Source organism: Oryzias latipes, chromosome 17 (genome assembly GCF_053564925.1).
Source record: "Oryzias latipes strain Hd-rR chromosome 17, Olatipes_Hd-rR_3.1".
NCBI classification, from domain to species: Eukaryota; Metazoa; Chordata; class Actinopteri; order Beloniformes; family Adrianichthyidae; genus Oryzias; species Oryzias latipes.
This window is the reverse complement of record NC_136253.1, coordinates 5,211,435-5,227,237: the sequence shown is the minus strand read 5'-3', so window position 1 is coordinate 5,227,237 and position 15,803 is coordinate 5,211,435. Positions and strand designations below refer to the sequence as shown.

General features: G+C 40.5%; 1 protein-coding gene across 1 annotated transcript; it reads left to right on the top strand.

Annotated features, from left to right (window-relative positions):
- The first annotated feature begins 1,017 nt into the window (after positions 1-1,017).
- On the top strand, positions 1,018-15,664 carry copa (COPI coat complex subunit alpha). Its single transcript, XM_004078581.4, has 30 exons — positions 1,018-1,237; positions 1,547-1,660; positions 1,743-1,816; positions 1,933-2,013; positions 2,505-2,581; positions 2,674-2,783; positions 4,213-4,322; positions 5,555-5,654; positions 5,875-6,093; positions 6,211-6,361; positions 6,495-6,561; positions 6,655-6,730; positions 6,897-6,979; positions 7,509-7,734; positions 8,197-8,335; positions 8,688-8,850; positions 8,931-9,077; positions 9,223-9,412; positions 9,519-9,614; positions 10,599-10,687; positions 10,805-10,928; positions 11,973-12,056; positions 12,154-12,254; positions 12,793-12,939; positions 13,032-13,172; positions 13,265-13,447; positions 13,577-13,687; positions 13,771-13,932; positions 14,028-14,222; positions 15,328-15,664. The coding sequence occupies exons 1-30, from the start codon at positions 1,198-1,200 to the stop codon at positions 15,385-15,387; spliced, it is 3,660 nt and encodes a 1,219-aa protein (XP_004078629.1). The 5' UTR covers positions 1,018-1,197; the 3' UTR covers positions 15,388-15,664.
- The last annotated feature ends 139 nt before the right edge of the window (positions 15,665-15,803 follow it).

Below are 15,803 nucleotides of genomic sequence, written 5' to 3'. Positions count from 1 at the left end.
GACGACGACAACAACAACAACAACAACAACAATAATAATAATAATAATAATAAGGCAAGGCAAGGCAAGGCAAGTTTATTTGTATAGCACAATTCGTACACAAAGTAATTCAAGGTGCTTCACAAAACAGAAAAGTGCATTAAAATCACAATACATCATAGAAATAATCAACATAAAATTTACTTTAAAAGAAAAGGAAGAAGAAAAAAAAAAAGATTTAAAAAGAAAGGAAGGAAAGAAAAGTGCAGATAGGACCTTTCAGTCATATACACGGCTAAACAGAAATGTTTTAAGTCTAGATTTGAACATGAACACAGAAGAGGCCTGTCTTACGCCTTCAGGGAGGCTGTTCCAGATTTTAGCTGCAGAATATTGAAACGCTGATTCCCCTTGTTTAGTTCTGACTCTGGAAATCAACAGGAGGCCGGTCCCTGAGGTCCTCAGAGTACGAGATGGTTCATATGGCACTAACATGTCAGAGATGTACTTTGGTGCTCGGCCATGGAGAGACTTGTACACAAGCAGAGCTGCTTTGAAGTCTATTCTTTGAGGTACAGGGAGCCAGTGCAGAGACCTGAGCACAGGACTAATGTGATCATACTTCCTGGTTCTGGTCAGGACTCGAGCAGCAGCATTCTGGATGTACTGAAGCTGTTTTACAGCTCGTTTGGAGAGGCCGGTGAGCAGGCCGTTACAGTAGTCTAACCTACTGGAGACAAATGCATGGATAAGTATCTCCAGGTCTCGCTTTGAGATTATGTTTTTGATTTTGGCAATGTTTTTCAGGTGGTAAAATGCCGCTGATGATAATAATAATAATAATAATAATAATAATAATAATAATAATAATAATAATAATAATAATAATAATAACTAATATTATTCGTAATAATTATTCTTGCTATTATCATACAGCTTTAGGGTAAGGAGGCTTTTACACCTAGAGCTTCTGCGTGTTGTCGCCTGGTTGTTGCTGTCGTGGAGCTTTTTGCGTCAAATTTTGACTTCAAAAACTTTATTGTCCAAAACCGGAAGACAAAACGGGCGACGTGTCAGGAAAAGAGAAGGGAATAAATGGGCGAAGGCAGTCTGGCCGCCTAAGTAACCTTTGTGCAGATTCACACTTTTTTTGTTTTTTGCTTGTTTGATTTTTGTCGCAAACATTGATCTGTGTTGGATAACAACTTACTAGTGACAATGTTAACAAAGTTTGAAACGAAGTCGGCCCGTGTTAAAGGTAAGCTAACCGCAGCTAGCTACATCATGCTAAAGTTAGTCGGTTGACGTTACTTTATCATATGCTCATACTATTAATGTCATATCTGTTCACAAATGTTTATCTAAATTTAAAAGTATACTAGTTTTAAAAATATTATAATATATGTTCTGCTGTGTTGTTTAAAAATGTAATGCTAATAGTACGTTTATGTAGCTAACGAGCTAATTGCTGCGCAATTTTGACTTGACATATCTGTGATATTATAGGAAATTTTGGCAGTGGTGTTTTTTAATGCCATTAATGGTTAAATAATTTGATCCTATTCAGGTCTGAGTTTCCATCCCAAAAGACCATGGGTTCTCGCCAGTCTGCACAACGGAGTAATCCAGCTGTGGGACTACCGGATGTGCACACTGATCGACAAATTTGACGAGCACGATGGTAGGAAAATTGTATTTTTTCGAATTATAAAGTAGCCATACTTGTTAGACCCTTTTTATTCCTAACGTGCTCTTTGCTATAGGTCCTGTTAGAGGGATTGATTTCCACAAGCAGCAACCTCTTTTTGTGTCTGGTGGAGATGATTACAAAATCAAGGCAAGTGCACCGACATGGCGTGAATAAACAGCACATTCAGCACGTGACTAAGCCTGGCAAGTTGTATATTATTTTTATAATTACATATGTTAGAAAAATTATTTTGTTTCGAACAGGTGTGGAACTACAAACTGAGGCGGTGCCTCTTCACCCTCTTGGGACACTTGGACTACATCAGAACGACTTTCTTTCACCATGTGAGTTGAACCGCCACGACAGCACAAGCTGGACTTTAACGATCATCTCTGTTCCTTGATCATCATTTATTTTTTCAGTTGCCACCACATTCAAAATATTCGGTCTACTCCTGCCTTCTCTTTACTTTTTAAATATATGCAAACAGTATTGTTCTTAGTATTTATATTAATTGGTTTTGCAAATCCAGTTTTACCTGAATGCACATAGTCGCTCTTTTCTGGAGATAAATTGCAATATCTGCGCCTGATATTGGAATTGATGGCACATTCTTTTGCTTTAAACTCAATATTGCTAAGTTTACAGAGACCAAGTGGCAGAAAAACTGCAGTGGTCATGTGTTAAGAGTGTTTTTTTTTTACCAAAGATACCACCTTGTATCTTTGGTTTTGATCTTAGATTTTGAAGGTCTTAAGCAAAATTTAGTTCATTTCTAAGGCTTCATATTTCCTTTTACTTTAAAGTAACTGATTAATGTCGGCCTCATGTGTAGGAATATCCCTGGATTCTCAGTGCGTCGGATGATCAGACCATCCGCATCTGGAACTGGCAGTCAAGAACCTGTGTGTGGTACGATATGGATGCTATATTTGAATGCACATTTTTACAATAAGAGTTAAAACTTCAAATTAATTGTCTTTCCGCCTCTCTTTTTCCGGCAGTGTGCTGACGGGCCATAACCACTATGTGATGTGTGCCCAGTTCCACCCTTCTGAAGACCTGGTGGTGTCGGCCAGTCTGGACCAGACTGTGCGAGTGTGGGATATCTCTGGTGAGGGCTTGGGGACAGTGGAGCAGATTTTAAAGTGGGCTAGGTTTGGGTGTGGGGGGTTGGGAACAGAGTGGTCTAAGGATGAGCGAGAAGATGGGAACAGGACAGATCAAGTCCCGACCCTTCTCTTTCTCTCCAACTTGTAAAGGACAGATCTCTGTGGGCTGTTTGCAGAAACACCTCTTCTTCATTCAGGACAGATGTAGACCCTCAGACAAAGAAAAGCTGCAACATTTGTGAATGTAAGGCCCCACAAGGAAAGGGGTCAAACATTTACTATGTTTGTCCCAGAATTAGAAAGAAAGAGGTGTTTCTGTGCCTTTGCATGCTCTTAAAACTCTGTATTTTTCTTCCTTTCACTTTATTTTATATATTTGCTCAAAATATGTATTTTCTGATACTTGCTTTAACTTTAATGTGAAGCTGTTTAAGATAAGGCTTTGTGACTCTCTAGTCTTGGATTTTCTGTGTATTGAGCATGATTGCATTCATTTCCACTGAACTCTACCTCTCAAAAACCCCGCTGCCCCTAGCATGTGTAGCCTTCATCTCTACATCTTTGTTCTGCATGATCAGATTTTATCAAAGTAAAACATTCATACTTTTTCTCTGAAACACAATTTTTTAATAAATTTGACCTGCTTTAGAAAAAAACAAACCTATTGGTAACTACTTACCTGGTTAAGCATGGTTGGCCATACTCACTAAGCAGCATGGACATTGTCCCCCCAGTGTTTACACTTTACAGCTAACCCCCTGACAATCACATTCCAGGATCTGTTAACAATGCACGTGACTAAACCCGCCCTCAACAGTGCATGTGTCTTCAAGACCAACTAATGTTCACGTTTACCATTCAACGCCCCATCAGAGCACATCTTTACAGAGCCACCCACCCTATCCCCATCAGCCAAGTCCACACTCCACGCGCCCTCCTTGCCCCCTGGAAACATCCACACCTGCACTTGGGTTCCTAGTTTTTCCCCGTCTGTCCTCTCAGGGCTCTTGAGCGGTCTGTTCACCACATCATCTTGTTGGGTGAAATTGCGGATACAATCAGTGTTTTCTGATGGTTGTTTTGTGGGCCTGTTTGAGTCTTGGAGGTTATCACTCTGTTGTCTAGTCAAATTATGTCGTTTTCATTAAATCAATCAACTCTCTTGCAACATTGGAGATGGTCTCCAGACTCGAAAAAACCGGTTATCAGAAAGCAGAGATGGTGCTGGTTGTTTCTACCCACTGTTGGTGTCCAGACGTTCAACAGTTCAGTTTTAAGTTGGTTTGCTATCCCTCTCCATGATTTTGCTCTCGTTGTGCTTACAGAAAAGCGTTTCCTTCCCTTTTCCCTCCCTACCTTGTGCTGTGACTGTGCCTCGTTTAACATGAATATGGCTTTCCTTCCTTGCACGCTGTGCTTTGACGGTTCCAGGTCTGAGGAAGAAAAACCTGTCCCCGGGTGCAGTGGAGACAGACGTGCGCGGCATCTCTGGGGTTGACCTTTTTGGTGCCTCAGATGCTGTTGTCAAGCACGTTCTGGAGGTGAGCCGCGGCCTACATATGCAGATTTTATTAATGCTCATGCTTTGTTTCACAGTCATTTTAGAAAGAACATCTCAATTTCTCTTTTAAAAACAAGGCAAGCTTCCCTTTGACAGGTTCTCGTTTGGATGGATGTGATGTTTGTTCATTTCAAATAGGATAACTGTTATTACTCAGGGAAAGATCTACACCTCCTCTTTTAGATTGTTTTGTTTCTTCTACAGATGATGGTAATAAAGTGTGAAAACAATATTATCAAACCATCAGAGGCCTTTCTTTAGAGCTGTGATCCTATTATATCCATTAAATATATTTAAAAGGGTATTTGTTCTTAAAGTAGTAGCAAGATTGTGATAAATGTGTTATTTTAATTTCTGTTTAAGTTTTAATAGTCTGTTTCTCAAATGAACTTTAGGGGTTATTAAGATTATTGCTCTTGATGTAATACATGATAAATGGATAAAATTCTTTACTTGTATTTAAGTTTACTTAATAAGTTTCAGAGTGTAATCTTTAAAGTCCCACTCTGATGATCTATTGATTTATTTTAAAAGTGTTCCCAGTGGGTTTTAAAAAAAGATTACTTTATGCTGTTTTTTGTAAAAATATATTGAGTTGTTTTGTGGGACATAGTTTCTGCAGAGCAGCAGGAGTTTATTAGGAGTTCACCTCAGAGTTGTGGGCAGGACCATTGGTGTGGTGAAGCCTGCCCATACGTCCTGTCATCCATCGGTTACACTCTCCCACTAGCTTACAGCCCCTCACGCTCCAACTTAACATTAGCGGTGCAACAATATAATGGCGAACAATATTGTAGCTATTTGGTCGTACAGTTTAGATCCAGATTCCAGCTCAGACGAGGAAAAGAAAGACGTTCATGGATCTATTTGGATGCACCAGACTGGGGCAGAGCGGGGAGCGTCTGGGTTGCCATTGTAGCTTCTGCGTCACACCTACAAGCTTTTTCCAACTGCCTTTTTTGTGTCTACTCCTGATTCACAGCAATTTGAATGAAGAAATACTTGGAAATGTCATGTTAAGCTTCATTTTCTTCATGATTGTCCTCCATTATCACAAAAAAAACACAAAAATGTGTTAAAAACACAATTTTCACCAAAGTGGGTCTTTAAAACAATGAAGACAACAGTACTTTAGGATGAGGACAGTTACACGTCAGCTGGTTTGTTCTTTGTTGAGGAGCAGAGGGACTCATTACATTTGTGTTAATGCAGGGGCATGACCGTGGCGTCAACTGGGCAGCCTTCCATCCCACCATGCCCCTCATTGTGTCTGGAGCTGATGACAGACAGGTGAAGATCTGGAGGATGAATGGTAGGCATCTTGACAGAATCCAAGGACACATTTATATAATATAAACCATCACTTCAAATGAGGCATCAAATCATTCAAGCTGTTGAAAGATGAAACATTTTGATCACTCTTAAATTAAGAAACAGAGATGCATTCTTCCTTAACTACCTGTAAAAGAAAAGGTATTTGTTTTTGCGTAATTCTTTTTTTTAAATAATTTTCTTTTTTTGTCTTTTGTCAGAGTCCAAGGCATGGGAGCTTGATACCTGCCGTGGCCACTACAACAATGTGTCCTGTGCAGTGTTCCACCCTCGCCAAGAGCTCATCCTTTCCAACTCTGAAGACAAGAGCATCCGGGTGTGGGACATGTCCAAGAGGACCGGAGTGCAGACTTTCCGACGGGATCATGACCGCTTCTGGGTGCTGGGAGCGCATCCAAACCTCAACCTGTTTGCAGCTGGTACCATTTTTTTTTAGTCTTGTAATAATAAAGAAGGAAAGAAAAGCACAGGGTTCTGATTGCACTCTGTCCTAGATTTGAGGTGAACCTTAAAGTGTTGTGTTTTGTGGCTTTCAGGTCATGACAGCGGGATGATTGTATTCAAGCTGGAGCGGGAACGGCCTGCATACGCCGTACACGGCAACATGCTGTACTACGTGAAGGACCGCTTCCTCCGCCAGCTGGACTTCAACAGCAGCAAAGACACTGCTGTCATGCAGCTCCGCAGGTTGTTTACCCTTTCTTTTGTAACAAAAAATGTTCTTTAATTGTGTTCTTTATGTTGATCAGCTATGTTGTGGTGCTCAAAACTAAACAGAGGTAGAAGTTTGATCATTTTTGTCTTGTTTTTCTTGCCTCAGTGGTTCAAAGTTCCCGGTTTTTAGCATGTCTTACAACCCTGCTGAGAATGCAGTTCTACTCTGCACTGTGAGTACGCCCCTAAAACCACAGTGAACATGAATGCACTCACTCAGGCTGGGCTTTCCAATGTTTTTATTGATTTATTTGTGCCTTTTCCAGAGAGCAACCAACCTGGAGAACAGCACCTATGACCTCTACTCCATTCCCAAAGAAAGTGACTCCCAGAACCCTGATGGTAAATAAAGATTAATCTTCTGTGCCGTTGAAACAAACTATTTTAGTTCTGTTTGTTTTTTTTACTACCAAGTATGACACATTGTTGTTAAATTCATCCAAGTAGCAAAGTGGTTACTTGGGTAGCATTTATCTATATTTATTTACACTTTTTTTTTTTTCTTTAGCACCAGAGGGTAAAAGGTCGTCTGGACTGACAGCCGTTTGGGTGGCAAGGAATAGATTTGCTGTTTTAGATCGTCTGCACTCCGTAAGTTGTTGGTTTGCAACATTGTGACAATGTCTTGAGGAAAAAAAATACAACCTTTCTTAGTTAGTGAATATTCTTGGTACCTAAAAATGTATTCAGTTCTTTGTGGAGCAGGTTTGCTTGTGTCACGAGTCACATTTGATCTCTGGTCTAACTTTTGCGGTCATCTTTTTGTGGACACAGATCTTTTTTTAACCTTGAAGGACCTTTAGGAAGGTGAACGCCTACGCATACGTTTGCAGATGTTTAAGTGTTGAACACGTGTTGTGCTAAATTCATAGATTTAATATTGTTTTATTGCATTACACCAAACTGAACGGCTTTTTCATTGTCATGGCTTATTAGCAAAGTTAAATGAAAGATTTTTCTTGTTTTTGTCATTGTTGTTTGAACCAAATCTTCAGGAAAGTGAGTCATTGGCTCACTAACGTGAATATAGCCTCAGTGATGAAAAAGAAACATAAGATCCTGTCTTTCTGCTATTTTAGACTAATTTGTTCATTTCTCTAAATCTGTTTCCTTTCTGCAGCTTCTGATCAAGAACCTGAAGAATGAAATCGTGAAGAAAGTCCAGGTGCCGAGCTGTGAGGAGATCTTCTATGCAGGCACAGGCTCGCTGCTGCTGCGTGACGCTGAGGGCGTCACGCTGTTTGATGTGCAGCAGAAACGCTCTCTGGCCACTGTCAAAATCGCCAAGGTCAAGTACGTGGTGTGGAGCGCCGACACCAGCCATGTGGCTCTGTTGGCAAAGCATGGTGGGTGTGGACAAGAGTGGCGTCAAAAAACTCACGACTTTTCTGTTTCATCCAATCATTTGAATTGAAACTGTGATGAACTTTGAGCTCAGTTAGACGTAAACACTGGATTAGCTGAAGGGAAACATGAAGCATAAACACTAACAGTTGTTTAAATCAGAACATCTTTTTTATTTTAATGCTGTTGTGTTCAGTGCCTTGAGTTGTACAATAGAGGGATTAAGAAAAACAGACTCGAATCATAACATTATTTTTTGACTAATTATTCTCATTCAATATATCATTCTGTTAAAAATTACATCTTAATTTGATCAAAGAAGTGGAAACGTTTTCCTTTAGATTTTTAAAAAATTTCTAGACAAAAGCCCCTCAATATCCTCAGAATCTAACAACTGAGAAATGAATCTCAATGATTCTGATCTGAAGGTGAAATAATGAATTTCTTTTTCTTTTCCCTTTCAGCTATAATGATCTGCAACCGTAAGCTGGAAAGTCTCTGCAACATTCATGAGAACATCAGGGTGAAGAGCGGCGCCTGGGATGAGACTGGGGTCTTCATCTACACCACCTCCAATCACATCAAATATGCCCTCACCTCTGGGTAAGAAACACTCAGACGGTTAGTTACTGCGTGTTGAACTCAACATTTCAGAAGTTAGTCATTGATTTATGTGACTACTGGAATATCTAACATGGCAAATATAGATGTGGTTGAGAAAATTGGAGCTACTAATCAATCAGCTGATGCTGGACAGGTTTTTTCCACTGAAGCAGCTGCATCACAGTATTTTAGATGGATTATTAATTTGGATTAAATCAAACTTGTGGGTTTCTGTGAATTTAATTCAACTACCACGTTGTTTGAAGTTGTTTTCTTTTGAGAAGCTGGTACAGGAAGACAGAAATGGTTCTCAGTAAGCAGTGCAGCTAATAGCACAGTGTCTTTCCTGTAGTGATCATGGCATCATTCGGACTCTGGACTTGCCCATCTATGTGACCCGTGTGAGGGGCAACAGCGTTTACTGCCTGGACAGAGAATGCAGGCCCCGTGTTCTCACCATCGACCCCACGGAGTACCGCTTCAAGCTGGCCCTGGTCAACCGCAAATACGACGAGGTTGGTTTGCAGTAACTCTTAATGCTGTAAATGAGCCGAGACCCTCAGAAATCATCTCCTGTTATTGCCGCTCCTTCCAGGTGCTTCACATGGTTCGAAACGCCAAGCTGGTGGGCCAGTCCATCATCGCCTACCTGCAGAAAAAGGGCTACCCTGAGGTTGCCCTGCACTTTGTGAAAGATGAGAAGACTCGCTTCAGTCTGGCTCTGGAGTGTGGAAACATTGAGGTTCGTGATGGGAATTAGATCATGAGAGGATTCATATAAACAGGGGGACAGAGATGCTTTTGGTTTATGACTTAGTCTTCCTGCACCTGTCTACTCTGGGAAATGACGGCAATAGTCAGAAGAGTTGTTTCTCTGCGTGCTTTAGGTGGCTTTGGAGGCCGCCAAGGCCCTAGATGAGCGCAGCTGCTGGGAGCGTCTGGGTGAGGCAGCTCTGCTTCAGGGCCACCACCAGGTCGTGGAAATGTGCTACCAAAGGACCAAGAACTTTGACAAACTCACGTTCCTTTATCTCATCACTGGGAATTTGGCCAAGCTACGCAAGATGATGAAGATTGGTGAGTTTCTGCGTCTCTGCCATGAACTTGTTCCGTGGTAGGAAGATGCAGCCTGCGCAGTGTGGCGTTGTCGCTTATGCACTTTAATGAATGTATCTGTGTGCAGCTGAGATCAGGAAGGACATGAGTGGTCACTACCAGGCCGCTCTCTACCTGGGAGATGTGAGTGAGCGGGTGCGCATCCTGAAGAACTGTGGACAGAGTGAGTTCTTTTCTACTTCTACAAAATCATCAGCTGTCTGCAAACTCTAATCCGGATGTCCAGCCTGTTCCTTCAGAGTTTAGTGTGTCAGAACGATCAAAACAAACGTCACCCACAGTTAAAGCAATTCAAAGTGAAAAGGTTTTTACAGTACCGTATTCTGAGTTGAATGGTTGGGGCTGTGTTCACTTAGGTGGCGATCCGATTCACAGATCCAACCAGAATATTTACTAATTAATGTTATGTCTGAATGGTTACTCTATGTGTGTCTTTTTACTGGATGTATGAAAATTGAAATCTACAGTACAGACCAAAAGTTTGGACACACTTTGTCATTCAAAGAGTTTTCTTTATTTTCATGACTATGAAAATTATAGATTCACACTGAAGGCATCAAAACTATGAATTAACACATGTGGAATTATATACATAACAAAAAAGTGTGAAAAAACTACAAAATATGTCATATTGTAGGTTCTTCATTGTAGCCACCTTTTGATATGATTACTGCTTTGTACACTCTTGGCATTCTCTGATGAGCTTCAAGAGGTAGTCACCTGAAATGGTCATGCAGGCGGGCCAAAAGGAAGAAAGTAACTTGTGATTTTTGGAATATCCTTAAATTCATATTCGTCTTTTTTTAATTCTGATCTATTGACTATTTTTACACATATTTAAAAGAAATTAATTTATTCAGAATGTCTTTTTTTAATCTATAAAATACATGTTACTTTGAAATAGAGAAGCCTCACTGACACTTTGAAAGTTTAATCCTGCTCACAGCAGCACATTTGGTTTTATCTTATGTACTTAAAATCCAATGTTGCTCTCCATTTTAGAGCAATAATTAAATTGCCTGAGGTGTATTTTTTTTACTAGACTCCATTAGATTTAAAGATCGGATCTGGAATCAGTGAACTTGGTTAAATAATCCTACTCATTACAGCCCGTTGAAGGGTTAGCTAACTGTTTTGTGGTCTGCAGAATCCTTGGCTTATCTCACTGCAGCCACTCATGGGCTGGATGAAGAAGCTGAGGCGCTGAAGGAGACCTTTGACCCTGAAAAGGAGACGGTGGGCTTCCAAACGTTCTCTTGACTGCTACATTTGATGTCTAATGGTTTCTTTTGGTGCTTTCTTATTTAGAAAGTAGAAAAGCCCCTTTTCGCCGCTGATCTTGCGTCTGTGCAGGTGCCAGAGATTGACCCCGACGCACAGCTGCTGCAGCCGCCTCCACCCATCAACCCCCTGGACACCAACTGGCCTCTTCTCACCGTGTCAAAGGGCTTCTTCGAAGGAGCCATTCCAGGAAAGGGTGAGCCTTCACTTGCAACACGTGGCTGCACATGCAGATGTTTAATTATTATCAGAGGTCTTCAAGATTTTATTCATGGTGCTTTAGATCACTGCTGTCTAACCTTTTTCGGGCCACGGACCGCTTTTAATGAAGTAACAAATTTTTTTTCAAATGAAAATGCTGCTACAGGAAATTTAGTTAAAAAAAATCCAAAAACATTTAAAAAATGTAGAGACGACAAAGATTCAATAAAACAAAGTTGTAGAAGTTTGATTTGTAAGAAAATTCAATAAAAGCAACTTTACAGTTTTGTTCATAGAACACAATTACTATAACACTGAGAACTCAACACAGACTCAGTTCATCCTTCAGGGCAGAAGATTTGTCATATTTTGTTTTTACATAAATCCTGATTATCTGTATTTTAGTTTTTTACCACAGAGGAACATTTTCTGTTTCTGAACAGTGCCTGCCTTTATTCACCAATGGAAACTTCATAAATGTCCTTTTCACAAGTTTAAACAAATCAATCTTCATTCTCTGTATAATGTTTGCAGCTGGTTTAAACTTAAACTTGATGAAGATTTTAACTTTAACATCAAAGTGGATTCTAACAACCAGACGCTAGCTTTAGCCGCGTTTGACTTTAAAGGTGTGATGGATAAATGAAGCAAAATAAAATGACACCACTGTTTTCTAAATATAATCATAAACCTGAATCCACGTGTAATTGTTTGGTTTTCATTAGCTTTTTAACTTTGGGCTGCTAACTTTGCAGTCTGAGCAGCTGCTTAAAGTCACATGACGTGTCAGGACAGACAGATGTGGCGAACAGCATCCAGTCGTTCTGTCGGTATCGGAAAATAAACTAAATGGAAATAATTTAAGTTGGTGTGTGCATTTTTTCTGTCTTTGACCCGGTAAAGTATGCTAGACTCAAACTGATGTGATTTTGAACAAGCTTTATATCATCTTGTTTAGATGAATAGTAGCGCTGTGTTTTTATCATTTCTAGATTTCTGTCATGTTTACCTTTTTGTGTTCCTTTTGACACGGACAAAGGAGGCCAGATGGCTGCAGATCTGGACATGGAGGCTGCTGGTGGTGAGGGCTGGGGAGACGATGCTGAGCTTAACATGGATGAAGGTTTGTTCAGACCGAAACCAGCAATGTTTCCTCAGTCGTTCTATTTTAACCCCAAAAACATTCTTAAATTATGAAAAAACTTTCCATCTGTTTGCAGATGGTTTCATGGATGCTCCTGAAGGATTAGATGAGGGAATGGTCAAAGAGGAGGGTGGAGGCTGGGATATTGATGAAGAGGTGGAGCTTCCTCCTGAGCTGGTGAGCAGATGTGCATCATCATCTAGAAGAGCTAACATCAGACTGAAGAAGGAGTCATATTCCCACCTCTGTGACTTCATGTTAAACTGTTCACACAGCAAATTGGCCTCCTCTGTTTAGACACACAGCCCATTCGCTGCTGGACACAAAAATGTGTTCAGACACTAGACTGCATTTGGGAGAAACTCCTATCAGTATCCTCAATTCTCATTGACAGTATATTTTATTTACAATGCACGGAAGACATGGAGGATGTTTAGAGATCAGGTTTATCTATTATTTACTTATTATGCAGAGCTCTATAAAAGCGCCAGTAATCACGTCTCCATGTCTGGCTTTCTGATTGGTTTATGCAAAGTCTTAGGCAGTTATTTGAACTGGTTTTGCTGGCCGCTGCGCCGTAGAACCTCTGATCACATCTGTACATTGATTTTAACATTGAAAGTGGCCACGTGAATCGTCTCAGTATGAACGCAGATTTCACTCGTACTTTTTTGTTGAGCTTTTTTGTTTTGTTTTTTTATTTTCCCACCAACAGGATCTTCCGTCTGGAGCAGGTGGTGGAGTTGAGGACGGCTTCTTCGTTCCACCCACCAAAGGAATGGCTCCAACCCAGATGTGGTGCAACAACTCCCAGCTGCCTGTGGACCACATTTTGGCGGGCTCCTTTGAGACCGCCATGAGAGTACGATCACATCATTCATCATTTTTTATGACAGCTATGTAGAAAAAATGTCTGTTTTACATCTTACACACTAAATATCCTCCCTTCAACAGCTCCTCCACGACCAGGTTGGGGTTGTGAACTTCGACCCCTACAAGCCTTTGTTCATGCAGACTCTGTCCAGAGCCCGCACCTGTTACCTGGGGCTGCCATCGCTGCCCTGCCTGCGTGGTCATCCTCAGAGAAATTGGAAGGTGCAGATTTATCCTCATCCAAATTCTCCATGCAGCTTTTCAGAACCTAATGATAATAACAGGTCTGCATCACATCCGCTGCATTCCTGCAGGATTGTGGGGCAAAGCAAGGGTTGCCCGCCGTGGGACTCCGTCTGTCTGATCTCATCGCTCGCCTGCAGCAGTGCTACCAGCTGACCACTGCTGGGAGGTTTGAGGAGGCCGTGGAGCGCTTCAGAGCCATCCTTCTCTCTGTGCCGCTGCTGGTGGTTGATAACAAGCAGGAGATAACAGAGGTGACCCACACGCTGTGCTTAGTCTTCATGATTTCACAGATCTGAAGACATCTGTTGGGACAGGACATTTTTACATACAAACAAATCTCTAGATAATTGTAAACTTGTTCTGTTTTGACCATGTTTCAGGCTCAGCAGCTGATAACAATTTGCAAAGAATACATAGTGGGTCTGACCATGGAGACTGAAAGGAAGAAACTGCCGAAAGATACGTTGGAACAACAGAAGAGGCTCTGCGAGGTGAAGACATAATGCAACTTCAGACTCATTTGAAGATGTGATTACAATTATTTTTAATTTATTTTGCTTTGTTTTCCTTGCAGATGGCTGCTTATTTCACCCACTGTAATCTGCAGCCGGTGCACATGGTTCTTGTGTTGCGCACAGCCCTGAATCTCTTCTTCAAACTGCGGAACTTCAAAACAGCTGCTGGCTTTGCACGACGCCTCCTGGAGCTTGGACCAAAGCCAGATGTTGCACAACAGGTTGAGCTTACATCTGTTATTTTATGACCAAATCGCAAAAAAAAGGAACTGCTGTTTTCTTGAAGAGGTTAAAAGAAAATCTTCTTTTCCTTTAGACGCGCAAAATCTTGGCCGCCTGCGAGAAGACCCTGACAGACGCTCACCAGCTGAACTACGACCCCCACAATCCCTTTGACCTGTGCGCCGCCTCATTTGTTCCCCTGTACCGCGGCCGTCCTGTGGAGAAGTGCCCGCTGTCTGGAGCTTGTTACTCCCCCACCTTCAAAGGACAGATCTGCAGGGTCACACAGGTAGATGAGGACAACTACCCATTCTTTATTTTGGAAAACTCCTGGATTCTGTCAAGTCACTCAGTCGGAATTCCATCCGCTACTTTCTTAATGCGCTAAATTAAAAATCCCCTAGCTAGCAAAGTTAGCAAAAACAAAAAAGTTTCTTTTGGCAGAAAATTTCCAGTGAGGAAACAGAAGAAGAGCCGTTGACTTCTTAATGAATCAGTTACATTTAACAGACAAAAACCAGGAGTTTTTACTCCAAAAATGGATTTACTGGGACAGTTGTTTCCACAGACCATAATAATTATGCAGGACATTCAGCAACTGCCTGTCTGTTACGGGAATGCTGCTAATAAAGTTGATTACTATATTTATTAGTGACCTTTTATTAATGTATTTATCGCTCACCTTAATATGTGGACTAGGCTGAAGTTGGCATCTGATTTATTTATTTTAGCTTCCACTTTGACTGTTATGGAAAAATATTTATCTAATTTTAGTGATTCCTACAAAAGATTTAGTGAACAATTAATGTTCACAGCAGCTGCAGATATTTGACAGAGGTTTAAGATAAGTGTTACTTTGAGGTTAAGGAGGGGGTAACACTTAACTTAAACCTAAATTTACATATTTACCTATATCTCTATTTACAGGCTGGCCTGTAAATATAATGTCGTGATTTAAAAAGACAGATTATTGGTAACATGTTTATTTAAAAGAAAATGTTACTGTTTTATAACTAAAGTTGTGCGCTATCTAATGAATGAAATTTTGGAGAAAATTCTTATTCTGAAAAGTCAGAAAACAAACCTTTCCTTTGACATCTGCATGAATCACACATGCATGACGCCCACAAACTTGGTGCAACTATAATGAAAAAGAATGGATGTATAAAATATTTATAACATTTTATATCAGCTTTGAGGAGAGGGGTGCAGAAACATTTATTTAAAATAACATGACTTCAGTTTTACCTGGCTTTTAACCTACCACGCCCTCTAAGTAAAATATAGAAAGTTTACTCAGAAGCTTTTAGTTGGCCAACTTTAAAAGAAAAAAAAAAAAAAAAAAAACATTTTTCCTGGCTTTTTTTAACATTTGATTTTCCCTCGTTTTTCAGGTGACTGAGATCGGAAAGGACGTGATTGGTCTGCGTGTGAGTCCACTCCAGTTCCGCTAAGAAGACGAGAAGATCAGAGAAAAGAGGACGGATAAAGAATTAACATTGTTTATTCATGTTTGCTCACTGACATGTTAACCTCTTCAATGTCTTGCTGTGGATATAACCCATGGTCCTATAGAAAAATCTGCTTTTGTGCAAGTGCTTCTGTTTCATCTTTGTGTTTTAAAGTCTGTAATATTCTGGACTTTACGCTTTTCTCATCTAAATCTCTCCAAATAAATGATTTACAATATGTGTATCTGGAAGAAAATCCAATAAAAATGCTTGACGGGAATATCCATGGGTTGTTTTATGTCTCCTGATTAAACTGCGAAGTTGACAAAGATGGAGTCATCGGTGACTCCTTGAACTTCCTGAATTACTGTTTCTTTATGAGATCGTTTGAAGCCAATTGTGAAAGGAAAATAAACCTA